Source organism: Alligator sinensis, unplaced genomic scaffold (assembly GCF_000455745.1).
Source record: "Alligator sinensis unplaced genomic scaffold, ASM45574v1 scaffold30_1, whole genome shotgun sequence".
NCBI classification, from domain to species: domain Eukaryota; kingdom Metazoa; phylum Chordata; order Crocodylia; family Alligatoridae; genus Alligator; species Alligator sinensis.
Window position 1 is genome coordinate 2,293,508 of NW_005842060.1, and position 15,149 is coordinate 2,308,656.

General features: G+C 42.1%; 1 protein-coding gene across 1 annotated transcript in view; it reads left to right on the plus strand.

Moving 5' to 3' along the window:
* The window catches only part of CAMK4 (calcium/calmodulin dependent protein kinase IV), a 291,118-nt gene that overhangs the window by 105,044 nt on the left and 170,925 nt on the right, over positions 1-15,149 (plus strand). Inside the window, exon 3 of the mRNA XM_025203531.1 lies at positions 14,321-14,383. Within this exon, the coding sequence (XP_025059316.1) occupies positions 14,321-14,383 (63 nt within the window). The remainder of the gene's footprint in view (positions 1-14,320; positions 14,384-15,149) is intronic.

Here is a 15,149-nt window from a genome sequence, read left to right on the forward strand (position 1 = left end):
CCCCGCCCCCGCCGGGCGCGGCTGGGGTGCCTCGCAGGCAACCCGGGGTCCCCTCGGGCCCGCCGCCGCTTGCCCGCCCGGTGGCAAGCGGGGCGGCCCGAGCCCCCGGAACGCCTTCGTCCCCCTAAGGTCAGACTCTGTGCCCCGGAGCGCCCGCTTCGGGGAGCTCGTCCCGCTCGTGGAGGACCGTCGCGGCGGTCCGACCCGCGCTTCGGCCGGGTCGGCCGCGCGGCGCCCGCTCCCGGGGTGCGGGAGGGGGGGAAATAAGAGGTCATGCTGGGCCGGTGTCTGGCCATATCCCCACCCCTGCTCCGGCTAGAGAGCAGAGGAGCGGGGCCAGCCCTGCTCTCTGGAGCAGACAGCACAGCATAGCCCAGGGCTACAGAGCATGCTGGGAGACTCTGATTTAGCTTAAGGGAGCTTCATCAAAGTCAAAGTCAGCTTCCCCAAAGTCAAGGACTTCTGTATTGCTGACTGACTTGCCAGCTTTACGGCGGATGGTGAAGGTGATCAGCTCATGGTCACTTTCACCAGCTTCCCTTCGATCATTAAGTCACTGATTAGGTTGTACCCCGTTGCCAGTACCAAGTCAAGCAGCGCTTTACCTCTCTTCAGCCCGTAGACTTCTTGAGTCAGATAGAGCTCATCCACACATGTGAGAGAGCTTTGTGACTGTTCAGATTTGTCTGAGCACTCTTCCCACAAGATGTCTGGGTAGTTGAAGTCTCCCATGACAACTGTGCACCAGGAGCATGCAGCCTCAGCCAATTCCCTGGCGAACTCCTGGTCAAGCTCTTGATCCTGGGTGGGAGGTCTGTAGTAGACTTCCACCATCATGTCCCCTGTGCTGTGTTCCCCACATATTTTAACCCAGAGGGTCTCCAGTCATCCACCCTGGGCACCAATGTCAACTTCCAGGGACACGTAGCTCTCCTTAACATTGAGAGCTACACCCCCATCCCTTTTGTCCACTCAATCTCTCCTGTACAGGGTATAGCCTTCTATACCTGTGGCCCAGTCATGGGCGGAGTCTCACCAGGTCTCGGTTATCCCTATGACATCATAATTATTTGTGTTAAGCAGGAGGACAAGTTCCTCCTGTTTATTTCCCAAGCTCCTGACATTTGTGTACAGGCACACGAGCGTCCCTCTAGGGGCCTCTGCCTTGCCTACAGATCATTCCAGGGCTGGGGCAGGCGTGGGCTCCCTTAAGTGCCTTGGCCTGCTGGCTTTGCAAAGGTTGCTCAGTGGGCCAGCAGTGACAGTAGTCCCCCCATCCCCTGGCATGCTTAGTTTAAAGCCCAGTAGAGCAGATCAGCCAGTCTGGCTGAGAAGAGCCTCCTCCCCAGCAGAGAGAGGTGAAGGCCGTCCCTTCCCAGCAGCAAACTGCCTCTCTCACCAAAGAGCGGACTGTGGTCATGAAAGCTGAAGCCTTCACAATGACACCAGCGCCGCAGTCTTTGGTTCACTACCTTGATCCTCCTCTCCCTCCTCAGACCGTAGCCTGAAACTGGAAGGATCGAGGAAAACACCAAAACACCAGCTGCACCCCCAGTCCCTTAAGCCCTGCTTCCAAATCCCTGTAGCACTTCATGACCTGGCTGGGATTGCTCTGAGCCATGTCATTTGTGCCCACATAGATAATGAGCACAGGGTAGTGGTCAGTGGGCCGGAGGAGCTTAGGGATCCTCTCTGCGATGTCTCAGATACAGGCTCCCGGGAAGCAGCAGACTTCCTTGGCTAAGGGGCCGGGGCAGCAGATTGCCCCCTCAGTCCCCCTCAGGATGGAGTCTCCTGCAACAAAGACTTTGCGTTTTGTCTTAGGGAGAGCGGTGGCAGTAGCTACAGTTGAGCCTGTGTTGCCGACAGGATCTGATCAAAGGGATCAGAATGGCACTCAGGGAGAGTGTGGGGCTCATTTGTGGCATGCCTGCCAAAAAGATTGGCCCCCATTGGCTTAAACAAAACAAGGCACGACAAGTGAAACTTCTCAGAGTATCCCGTCACCTAGAATCTATTGATTTTTACCTGGGTCTGCTATCCCTGGGTCTGTTGTGGAATGTTATTTATCTAAAATTGATAATATCACTTAAGACTCACTAATTCTATTTGGAAAGGTATTACTTATCAATTTATGCATTCATTTACATAATTATGCATTTTTAATGAAAATTTGGGTGGCCATTTGACAAATATTCATTCGAACGAGTACTTGAGTATGAAAAAAAATGTATTCATCTTTTATTTAGGCATTATTCCGGTTTAAATTGTTTCAGTTACCAATTCAGAGAGGAGAAACTTAATTGCTATACAACTTAACTGAGCAGTCACACACCATGAATACAGAGTTGAAATGAGCAATTCATGGTTACCTCACAGGCTGAAATTTGTTTGCCTAAATTATTTGACATTGAATGAACACACTTGCAGAAGTCAGTTCACAAATGAGTCAGGAGCTGAAATAACAGCTAAATTAGTCAGATAACTAAATCATATCAAATGATTAGGCATGTTGTATTCAGCATATAACTAATTTTGAATGCAGGTTTTAAATACACTGTTTCATGTTACCAGCTCTCTCTCAAATTCCACAGTAACCCAGGTTGTATCATTCTGTAATGTCACCAGTGACATCAAAAAAGGGCAATAGACACAGTCCAGATGGGGTCAGATGATGTCTTTAATATACTGTGTGATTCTAGTTAGGTTTTACTGTTATCATTCTATAACAGAAATGGTGCACAATGATGATAAAGTCAGAACTCCATTCATATTTGCAAAATACACTGTGTTAAATTCTGTCCCTTGATCTTACGAACTAACTCCTTTCATCTTACAGTTTCTGTGAATATACTTGGGACATCACTGTACAGATTATATTTTAGTTAAAAGCCAAAACCATTACCTTTTAAATTGAAAAATTCCTTCTTATTAGGTAATGATGCTGCTATATTCTGATATTTCATTGTTTTCCATTTCTGTCAATGGAATAAAATTGCACACAACTAATTTATGTGTCAAAATGACTTTAAGTACCTGGATGTTTACAGGCACAGACAGTTAAGCACCAAATAAGCTAAATATAGGCACATTTGGACAATTTGCAGATGCAGTCCTTCACTATAAAGCATGTACAATAGAGGGTAAATTCTAAAAGTTGTGAACCAATTAAATGTTTATATCTGTGTGTGCATGTGAGTGATAAAAATGTACTCTCTTTCTTTACATTAAGAGTGAAAACTGACTTATGAAATCACTATGAGAAGTTTTTAGCCATACATGAAGTGAAAACTCCTTGTTGAGTAAATAGGAGATTCTGTAGCACTATGAAACTACTGCTGTGATTTAAAATATTCTTTAATGTGTTCTATTGAGATACAATATTCATCTCAACAGAGGGGTAGCCAGAAAAGTCTATCAAGCTTAAAAGAAAAAAAAAAGCAGTTTTTTTTCAAAGAAAATTTGGCACAGCTTTAAATGTTTTTTCTACATACCTCGTGGTACCAGGCAACTTGTGAATGCTGAGATGGTGGGTTAGATGGGGTGTCCCACGGGAGTGTCAGGGGGTCCCCAGCACACTCGGCAGCAAACCCAGAAGTGGACCAGCAGCACTTCTGGTCCACTTCCAGGTCCACTGTGGAGCATGCAGGGGATCCTCTGCTCCCCAGCTCAGTGACTGGTGCCTCCTGGGCCTTGTGGGGGGACATCCAGGGTTCCCCTGTGGCAGACTGCCAAGCTAGAAGGGTACAGGGAGGGCCCCCGCACACTCCGTAGTAGACCCAGAAGTGGACCAGAAGTACTTCCAGTCCACTTCCAGGTCCACCGCTGAGCATGCAGAGACCCTCCCCCTCCCGGCCTGTGGGACGCTCCATCTGCCCCACCATCTCAGTGTTTACAAGCTGCACCTGGTACCTCAAGGTACTAACTACCAACTGCCAACTTCCTGCTTTCCTACTTCTGATATCTTTGTAAAAGCCACATCTTCAAACACCCTTGCCTCACATCTTATCATTAATAATCTTTGTACTTGCACTAGAGTGCTGATTTCTAGAGACTTGTTTTGTGTTCTTCTATCTTATTTAAACATGGCCTGTTTTAGCACAGAGCACGGTCCTGTCTATAGCTGTAATTCTGTAGCTTGCTTGACACTGTTTCTAGTGGGCTCTCAGGCATCAAGCAACAAAAAAGCAACTTGAAGAATTGGAGTCTGTGTTTGTGAAGCATTAAAATCTACTGTGCTATATACATGTTATGTAATGAAGTAAAAACTGCCAGTATTAATGAATATGTTCTTCTAGTACCCTAATTAGCAGCTGCTTGAATTAATTATACATATCTAACATTTCAATCTGTACATTATTTCTCATTGAAAATATATATCTTTGGGAAGTCATAGCTCTTTTCTAGACTTTTTTTTCTTTACCTTGCCTGAGAGCTATTTGGAATCGTGCTATAGCCACTTGCAGATTTTCCTTCTGAAATTTTTGCAGAGGAGCCTAATGGAAGTCCTAATAACTATTCATTGATGGAGTGTTTGGGAGACTCCTAAATTCAGTTTGTACATATGAATACTCCTCTTTTCCAGTCTAATAGGATCTCATGTGGACCACATGCTCAATTCTTGTCTTATTAATAACTAAAATATTTTAGTAAGTTACCTAAATTTGTACACCTACTTTTCACCTGTGTCTGTAGGTAGCACCTGCAAATATATGTTTCAGCTTAAGACTCGATTAAGAAAAATAAATCAGTTTGTAACGTGTTGTGCTATTTGAAAACACCATGCCAAAAGAGCTACCTTTGAAGTTATTTCTGTTAATTGGTTAGCATGTTCTTTATCAACCTTTAATTTATCTATAAAGACAAAAGTGACTTTGGTATAGGGAGATAGAGAAATATCTCATTTGTGTTCTAGTCTAGAGTAATGACTTTCAGAAGATTAGTGGACCACAAAACAATTTAGCATGGTTTTTAATTTTTCAAACCAACTATCTTCAAAGATAAGGAGCCAAAGTAATAACAAGATTTTAAGGTAGTAATTAGCAGAAACATTGACAACACAGAGTACAAAGGACTGTTGAGTTATAGTGTAGTTACCACATTATCACAGAACAACATGTATTATTTCTTAGGAACTATTTTAGTAGAGTGTAATGGCAAGACAATAACCAGTCCCAGCATGCACCCCACAGATGCAGAGAAATTTAAATCTATGACTTGAATTGTTTGGTTTAATATAATGTTTGGTTATGTTGGAGACATGTGTGAGACTTCTTTGAGGTACAAAATTATACTGTGGTACAGTAGTTGAGGAAAAACCCAAGATTAATTTGTTTACAGCTTGCAATTTACTCTCTCTCAGAGTTGCTTATGTTTAGCGAGAAGCAGCTTTTGCAGCTAGCAGTACCCACTGATACAATTTCAAGATCATGTTACAAAGACCAGCATTTTCAAATTGTTACATCTCTTCTTTTCATGTCCTGTCACTATGTTCTAATTTGGGTCCAGAAACAGGTGCATACTCGTGCTCAATTTGTAGCCTTAGCAAGGTCCTTCTTGGTGTATGCTTTCCCCATATGTGGGCAGGCCAGTAGGTGTTCTATAATCTGAAAGTTACCTCCATGTCTGCACATGGTTTCTGTATCGTTGGAATATCCCCACAGTTGCATGTTAACTTTCATCTCACCAACCCCTATCTGAGGGAAGTTCAAGCAGAGATTCTCCATGTTGGCCAATCAAGCTCTGCACCTGCTGGGAGATGTTTGGCAGTTTTGATATTCATCCAAACACCCTCCTGAGTCATCTCTAGTCATGACTGCTACATTTTTATTCATATGCCTGTTGTTGTTTCATTCAGTGGCTGCATTGTAGAGGGCAAACTTTTTGGTGATTTTAGTCTACTGGGAGCTGCAATGTGGCCATGTAGCAGCTGCCTCTTGTTTTCAATCTGCCGGGTGTGTTCTGTTAGGCTTGCTGCTACTTTCCTGATTTCTGGTGGAGCATTCCCAGCAGGTAGATGGAGACTACAGACATTCATTCATTCAAGGTATCCAGTAATACAGCTGCAACTTTTGTTCAGCACAGTGTGTAGCTTTTTTACCAAAATGGACATGAATATTCCGCTGTGGAATAACAAAATACAAGTGCAATTACATGTAAACACATAAATGGAGAGATGATGAATGGTAGCAGATGCAGGGTGCTCAGCACCTCTGGAAGTGAGGCCACTTTTATTCAGGTGCCTAAATATAAAGTCTTAACTTTATTCAACCACACGTGCCACTGGCGTGATTATGCATCTGTAACAGCAGCTAATATTACTCTTCCCCGCCTCCTCCTCCACCCCCAAGTCAGCACTTGGAGCAACTGGCATGGTTGCTTCACCCTTGTGATGCTGCTGCAAAGGTCACTTGATAGACAAATCCTTGACATGCATTAAAAATCATATTTTATGTTGCAGTAATTCTCAGGGTATACTGCAGTCTCTCTAGGCCAGTGGTTCTCATATGCTTTAGGCTAGAGACACCTCTCCATAACTTTTGTGAATTGAGCAGCACCCCATTACAGAAACTAATTTATTAATAGTGCTCACTTGTTTCAAGGGGGACTGGGAAGGAGGAGAAGCAGCTGGCAGGAAAGAGCCTGCACTTTCATCTAAATGATGAAATAATCATCTAAATCTTCAAGCATGTCTTGCCTCTCTCTCTCCTGGTAGCACTCTTCAAAGGTGCACAGTGGCACCCCCAGTTGTGTATCACTGATCTAGACATACATGAAGACCCAAGCCCTGCCCAAAAGAATTCACCATCTGAGAGGACAAGCAATAACCAAAGGATGACAGAAAGGGAAAAGGCATAAAATATTTTTTGTATCATTTCAGTTCTTCTCAGCATGTGATTTTTAACCTAGCCACTGTATATGGAAGAATTGCAGATATACAATAGTTTGACTGTATATCTGTCTCTACCATTCAGACATAGCTTATCTTGTAATCTATTTGTGTGGACAGGGCCTAGCATATGGTAGGTTTTCAGCAGAATACCAGTACTAATGCAATGTATATCTAATCTAATGGTGCTCAACCTTTTGGTCCTGTAGACCAGATAAGGAACACAGGGCCAGTCTGGGGGGACTAAACTCTGCATACCAGGATCAGGCCCCAGAGCCCTGCCCCACCTCTGCCCATTAGGATTGGGCCCCACTCCGCTTTTGCCTGGTCCTGCATGTTAGGATCAGGCTCTGGGTCTGTGTGCTGCCCCTGCCTTGTCTTACATGCCTGAACCAGGCTCCAGGCGCCCTGCATCATCTCCCAGCTCCATATGCTGAGACTGGCCCCTTGTCACCCTGCACATTTGACTTAGCATACAAGGCCATGGATGACACGATGCTGGGAGCTAGATTAGGCCTACAGGCCAGAAGTTAAACACCCCTGACCTAATGTATAGTGCCATGTTGCGCCTCATAGCCATGTCTGCCTATTGATTGACTTTTGGCAGTTTAGCATTCTGCATATCTTCATGGATAAACCATTGAAATATGCAAATATTGATATGGATAATTACATGCTACATAGGAGCTTTGCTTTAAGGTATATCTGTGTTTACTGGAATTTTTTTTCCCAAAGGTCAGTAGTGAGGATGTCACTTGTAACCAACTCAGGTTGGCCTGAGAAACCACTTCACAAATGAAAGTGCACATGCCAATTCAGCAGAGTGGAATTCTGGCTATTACACCCATCCCAACAAATTTCTTTTGATTTGATATTGACCTGTCCTGAAATATAAGGCTTGGAGATGGCAAACAAAGTTAGTTTAGTTGCAGCATCAATAATCATCTAAATCAGCATTCATAATTACAGCAGCTTTTTCATTAGAAGAGGAATTTTGTGCTTAGAGAGCACATAATTTGGATGAAAATTACTAAACAGAAATATACTCTGGTCTTCTTAGTGCAGATTAAAATCATAGGAAAATCTCCTCATCATCCAAAGATAATCACTAAATTAATGAAAACCAGTGAACTGCTGCCTTCTAACACTGATTTTCCTACTTCAAGAAAATCCTGATTCTGCAGGCTTTATTCTTAGTGAAAGGAATTTACTCATGTAAGTAACACTCTGCAACCCTTCATTGTACTGAATGAAGCTTAGCACAGTGGTTACAGCTGATGCATATATTGAACATGTAAAGTGCATGTGGGCAGAGAGTTCTACTTTTGCAAAACCTTTTTTTGGCAAATCCTGGGTTTGCACAAATCCAGGGAAGTGCAGTGGCACAAACACCCTCCCCCTCCCTCCCCCTTTCAGTTGACCATGCCAAGGGAAGAGCAGCTGAGGACTTTTTTTAAGTCCCCAAAGCAAGTAAGCATCTCCTGCTGCCTTCCTCTCCTCTTCTTTCCCTGTTTGCCCTCCTTTATCACCCACTGCTGCTGCTGTCTCTGGCTGTCCTCAGGACAGGGGCTGGATGGATCTCCTGAGCTGTTCCTGTCCATTCCACTGTGGGCTGGTTCCTCCTTGCTGTCTGGTCCTTCTGGTGTTCCTTGCCAGCCCAGGAACAGACACAGGGGAAGGTAACACACCTGAGTTTGGATCCATTGTGAAGCCCAGCAGCAGTGGGGCAGAAGTGGGGCTTTAGAGCACCCCCCCCCCATTCCCTGGCTCAGATGAGAACAGTGACAGTAGTGGTGGGTGAGGGAAGGGGATATACTGCTGACCACAGGAGGGAAGGAAGGGGAAGAGAAGACTTGTACCTGCTTGAGGGACTTAAAATAAGTCCCCCACAATCTGCCAACTCTGGTGTGGGAGCATGGAGTGCAGCCACCCCTGCAGTGTAGGGTGCTGCTCTGCTGCCCCTTTCCAAAATCCTGGATCCACCCATGCACAAACCAGATGAGTATAGAGTATCTGACTATATATTTTTTTTCTAAATGTTAGGTAGAGTACTTTCAGATAAACTGTTCATAGAGCTTAGCAGAATTTAAATAAAAATGTATAATTGAAACAATGTATATACAGGGTTTTTTAATTATATGTCAAATATTTTATAACAATATATGCATTAGGCCCCTGTCACACCTGTAAAGTATGACTGGCTACAGGTGCAAAGTAATTAACACTGAATTAACTGGTTAATTGCACAATAAATTTAGACTGGCCACACAGGCAAAGTAATTATCACTCCATAACAATGTCCATCCAGCTATAAAAAGAGCCAAACAACTACAAAGTTAGTGCTTATTGTGTAACAACTTTATAGCTGTTTTCTGTCCAACTTTAATTTGAATATGTGGCAGGGCCTTTTAGAGGGGGAAATGAAAAACTGTGACTTTTATCCTAACAAATGCCAACCACTGGCTTGTTTGTAGTATAAATGCATGAAACTGAATTGAGACCTGATGTAAGTAGATGCATCTCTCAAGGAAGTAGCTGGACCAAATTAAGTGGTGATATATCTGGTGGTGTAAGTGATACTTTACATGGGAGTTGGCAAGAAAATGAGTATAAAAGCTCACTAATGAGACAGCTATGTATGTTGATGCTCTTACTATAAGAAAAACTTGCACAATTCTCTTTTAAGATTTATCCAAGTAGCTATTTTATTATAGTTTTTCCAGGCTGTTTATAAAATGTTAAGTCTCTGCTACCTATATAGCTTCCATTACCAGAGTATCTAAGCACCACAGAATCTTGAGATGTCTTTGTTCTCAAAACATGGCAGGAGGTATGGAAGTATTATTATCTCTGTGAGATGGAGAACACAGGTTCTCTGTTTCAGTAACATGACACAGTTCATACAGTAAGTTTCTCTCAAAACAGGAAATTGAAACAGAACCTAGGGATAGCTCCCAACTCACTTGACTTTCCTTCCTTTCTCAGTTTGTTTCTATCAACTGGATAAATTCAGGGTCCTTGTCCTTAAGACTTGTATCATACGTCAGCAATACCAATGTAGTTCTGAAAGAAGGTCTAAACCTTCTTTAGAATTTGGAAAATCTTATTGTGTCTATCTATTCCTAGATAGTCTCAATGCATTAGAAATAGAGAAAATGAGCTGTACAGTGTTCGGTTGGTACTTCCAGCACACAAGAATAAGCTCCCTCCAGAGGTGGTGCAATCACCTACCCTGGAAATCTTCAAGAGGAGACTGGATTGTCACCTGCTGGGGTCACCTAACCCCAGTTGTCTTTCCTGCCTGGTACAGGGGGCTGGACTCCATGATCTTCTGAGGTCCCTTCCAGCCTCGCAATCTATGAAGCGAAGGTAGATTGGCACATTTAATTAGGCTTCATGGGGGAATAATAGGGGAATAGCTGCCAGTGCAATATTTTCTTTTCATTTCATTTTCTTGATACCTAATGACACAAATAGACATTTTACAAGAACTGTGAAAACAGGTCTAGAATTAATCGGCCTCTAATCTTCTGAAACCGTTCTGGCTGGAAGGAATTGAATCAAGGTTTTAAGGCCTGATCCTGTAACTATTTACTCACACAAGCAATCCTCATACATCAGCACACGTTCTGGAGTTTTGCAGAACGGTGTTCATAGTAAGTGTTTAAAGAAAGCTGTGCAGGAAATGGTTCTCATAATGTAAAAAAATTAGGAGATTTAAAAAAAAAATCTCTATTGCAGTGCTTCCCAAACTTTTCCTCAGCATGACCCCATTTATGGCCCCATTTCCTCATCATGACCCCTCACTCCCAACCCACAGCCCTCCACCCCCATGACCCCATCCACTGAGGTTGCATTTGGGGTCACAACCCACAGTTTGGGAACCACTGCTCTATTGGTATAAAACCAAGGTCATTGTGTGACTGGAGTATGAAATCCTACTCAGATCCTCCCAGCAGGTTAAGGCAATTGCCTAGGAAGTGAAAAACCCACGTTCAAGTCTTTGCACTGCCTGGTTCAGTCTTCTGTGTCACAGGTGAATGCTTCAACCACTGGACTGTAGAGTCAGCTTCTCTGGTGGTCTTATTAAATTAATATTTAATTATTTTTAAAAAGGTGAACAGCACCAACAGGAGATATTGAGAGATAGTCACCCCAGGATAGCCAACAGCCTGGTGCAGTCCTCTGGGATATGGGAAACTTGAGGTTCAAGTATCTGGTTTGAATTGGGCAGTCTCTCTCTCTTTCCTGCAGACCAGACATTCCACCTTTTTGAAACTGGTACATATGTTCCCGTGAAAAATTTTAGTTTCAACAGATTGATGTGTCCATCTAAAACCTATTTACTAGAAAATTCCTGACTAGTTCTATTTGCAGTTCCAGTTCCTTGCTATTAATTCCCTTACCAGTCAATCCAGAAAAGGTATATGATGTGCTGAAAGCCACGTGTCTGACTTCACAGTACGCGACAATTTATACAGGACTGTAATGGCCATTCAGTTCACTTCTTTATACAAAAACAGCTTAGATAAATTGATGTTATAGATTTTAAGGTCAGAAGGGACCGTTATGATCATCTAGTCTCAGCACCTGCATAAGAGAAGCTACAGAAACTCACTTAGTAATTCCTAAACCAAGCCTGTAACATCTGTGTAAGATGTAACATCTGTCTTAAAAAAAACCCCAGTCTTGCTTTTAGTAGATGATAAATCCAAAAGAAGCCATGGTAAAATTTTCAAAAGGCTAGTTGCTCTCAATTTTCTTCCAAATATTAGACATTATCGCTCTTGTTTTTCTCTTGCACACTGCCAAGTTTTTTCTTTTCTGCCTTTCTGCACTCACACGCTCCCAGAGTCAACATATCTAAATGCATGGACAGACCTAGAATTTTGAAAAGGGAGGTGCAGATGGTATGGTTCATCATCACATGTAACACAACAAGTATTTTTTTCTAGTTAAAGAGAAATGAGATGCGTTATTACAATGCTAGGGAAGTTAGTACTATGTTATTCAGTTTAGGCTAAAAGCAAAATTATTGGAATATGTACTAAGTTGCTAGATTTATATATAAAGTTTAAAAAACCCAACAAACGAGGCTTTTAACAAACATTTAACATTATATTTAAATGTAAGTCTCCTGTTCATATTCATAAAAAAGAAATCTAGACTTCTTGAGTGTTTTGAGCATGCTTCCAATACTTCACTGTCAGTCTTTCTACATCTGAATTAATATTATCACACCTGACTTAAGATTTTTAGCTAAAGCTAAAAACAGTCTGCAGGGCTATGAAATAGAAGACAGACATCACCAGGAAGGACTAACAGACAACACAATTGCAGAAGATAGGATAGCTTGAACAATGGAACTTCAATACCATTAACAAGGATAAGGGGCCATTAACACCTGTGGAGTGGAGAGAATGAATGAATTAAAGAGGTGACAATGAGCCATGAAGTCAATTGACTCTTTCAGCCCTACCTGAATAGAAATGCTGCTGCCCCTGTAGGCAATTGGTTTTAAAGTTTGGGTGGACCAAGAATGAAAGTAGGGTGCAGCTGTACCACTGAATCCCCTTGCATCCTCCCCTGCCTAATAATACACTTAGCATAGTGTTTTATTGATTCCTGTGATATGCTTCCTCCAGCTAGACTCTTCAGCATGTTTACTTACACTGATCCTGCCTTGAGCAGGCGGCTGAACTAGATGGCCTCCTGAGGTCCCTTCTAGCTCTGCTTTCCTATACTCATATATGGGAGAGGCAGCATCATTTCTATTCAGGCAGGGGTGAATGAATCAATTGGCTTCATGGTTACTGTTATCTCCCTAATTCCTGTTAATCTGTCATGTGTGTGTGCACACACACATGTGCACATATATAATAAATATGTGTGTGCACTTATAGTTGTATTTTAAGTATTTAGGTTTTCATGTATTTATCCTAGAAAAGACAAGATCAAAGAAGTACACCTTGTGCCATGAGCTTAAAGCAATAAGATTCATAATGGCTCTTAGTTCCTGGGGGAGTCCTGCCTTGGCCCAATCCCAGAAAGAGTTCTGTCTCCCACCCATATTTTGGTAGTCTGCTAAGGCACAGGAATATAGGTACAATCAGATTCTTCACATAGGATTGAAAACAGCATAGCCTCTTTTTTTTAAAGAAATGACAAAGTCTGAAGTGAAATACGTTTGCCTGTATTAAAGAGGTTTAAAAAAAAAGCCCAAACATTTTGATTAAGCACAGTATTCTCTCTCTCAAAATTGAAATCTGATTCTATAAAGGAAGATTTTTTCCAGTTATTTGTGTAACCTGTTTTCTAGCCAAAATCACAATATTCACAACTGTGCTTTCTTAGTAAAAGCACGAACCTCAAGTATAAATTATTTTTGCCTTCAGCCAGCAATTTCCTAATGTAAAGGGTAAATTTCCTTGGATTCTGTTAAACTCTTGCATAAAACAAATATTAAAAAATCCTTTCCTGCAGGATGGTTAAAGTTACAGGAATGTACACAAGGAATAGAATAGCTAGATCCCAAATGTTTCTACAGGCTATCAGGAAATGGAAAACTTATCACCACTGAAACAGTTACAAGAATAGTGGCATGCATTTGATGGCAAAATCTTCCACATATAAATAAATACTCATGTTTAACTTCAGTGGTGTTAGCAATTTGGATGAAGTTAATGAGTAACTCACTTATTCTTATTCAGTTAGGAACATTGAATTGATAAGTTCTACTGAAGAAATATGTTAAAGATTAATATTTATTCAGAATTGCTCTTTGTTTTGTGAAAGTATCTGTCACTTAAATGGGTTTTTTTATAAACATATTGGTTACTTTAACAACAACAAAAACACAAATCTTAGAATTTGTTTTAAAAATTGACAGGTTATTTTTCCTTTGCATACTTCAGTACCCAAATGTGACAAGATGTACCTATAAACTACATCTGTGTTTGAAGAAAGTCACACCTTAGAGTTGAATCTGAACTGTGGTTGAAGGATTTGGGACCTTAGTATTCTGCATAGAGCAAAATATATCATAAAAGGCATGCAGTCTTTTCCTGCCTGACTGGTGTGTCCCCTCCGTGAAATAGGCTGGACTAAATCCCTCCCCTGTGTAAGTACATTATGGTAAATGGAAATATAGAAGAACTGAATTTAAACAGAAAATATAGTCTCTTGATACTTTTTCTGGCTTGTCTTTCATCCATTTTCATTTTAGCATGTCCCCCTGGGGAAAAATTTTTGCCCTCTTCCACAAAAACCTTTCAATTAAGAGAGAACCATATATTATGTTTGATATTGATCACATTTTGAAGTGTTTTTCATATGAAATCTAGAAATATTGCTTGTAAGCAGCAATATATTTAGATTTTCATAAGAAGAGTATAACATTCAACTTTTCATGTTTATTTTTCTTTTAACCAGGTAGACAAGAAAATTGTGCGAACTGAAATCGGAGTTTTACTTCGCCTCTCACATCCAAACATTGTAAGTTTGGTGCTTTTCCATTCTTCTACTCTGTCTCCTCTCTTTAAACTGTATACGGTGTCTAAGATTTCAATAGTGTAAGCTGTGTAGCTAATAAGCTACTTCATCAGATATACAAAGCAGATGGTTGCCTATGAACATGGCACTCTGAACCAGTTAGTCTCTGAGGCTAAGTACAAACATTTGGCGGGGGCTAGGGAGAGGGTAGATCAGGTTCAAAATGGTCACCCGATGTAACTTAGTTCAGCCCAGGTTGGACCTTATACTCCGATGGGTCTCAATGATCAGAAATTAATCTAAACCCTTAATCATACAGAAGTTCCATGCACACCGACCAGTCTCAAAATGGCCAAGTTCAGTCCAAGATAGAACTGCATCAATGTACACTCAAACTTAATCGAGCTAGGTTAGACCAATGCATGGAACTTCTGTACAGTTCTCTGCATGGCTCCAGCCCTGGGGCTGTACTTCTCATACCCCTGGCCTGGCACTGGGCTACTTTTAGCCCCCCAGCCACTCACTCTCCCTGAGGACCAGCCAGCCCTTCCCCCTCTCAACCACCATCCTGCATGCCACTCCAGGGGCTGCCAGAGCAGCATTCACCACTGCTAGAGCTGAGCAAGTAAGTCCCAGTGGGGGAAGGAATGGTAGGGATGGGGGGAGGTTTATGGGAGGGAGTTGGGGGGCTGAAAATATTCCCTGGTCCCCCTGAATTCCCACCACTAACTCCATGAGTCCCCCTGATCCTGCCAAACCCTACCAGCTC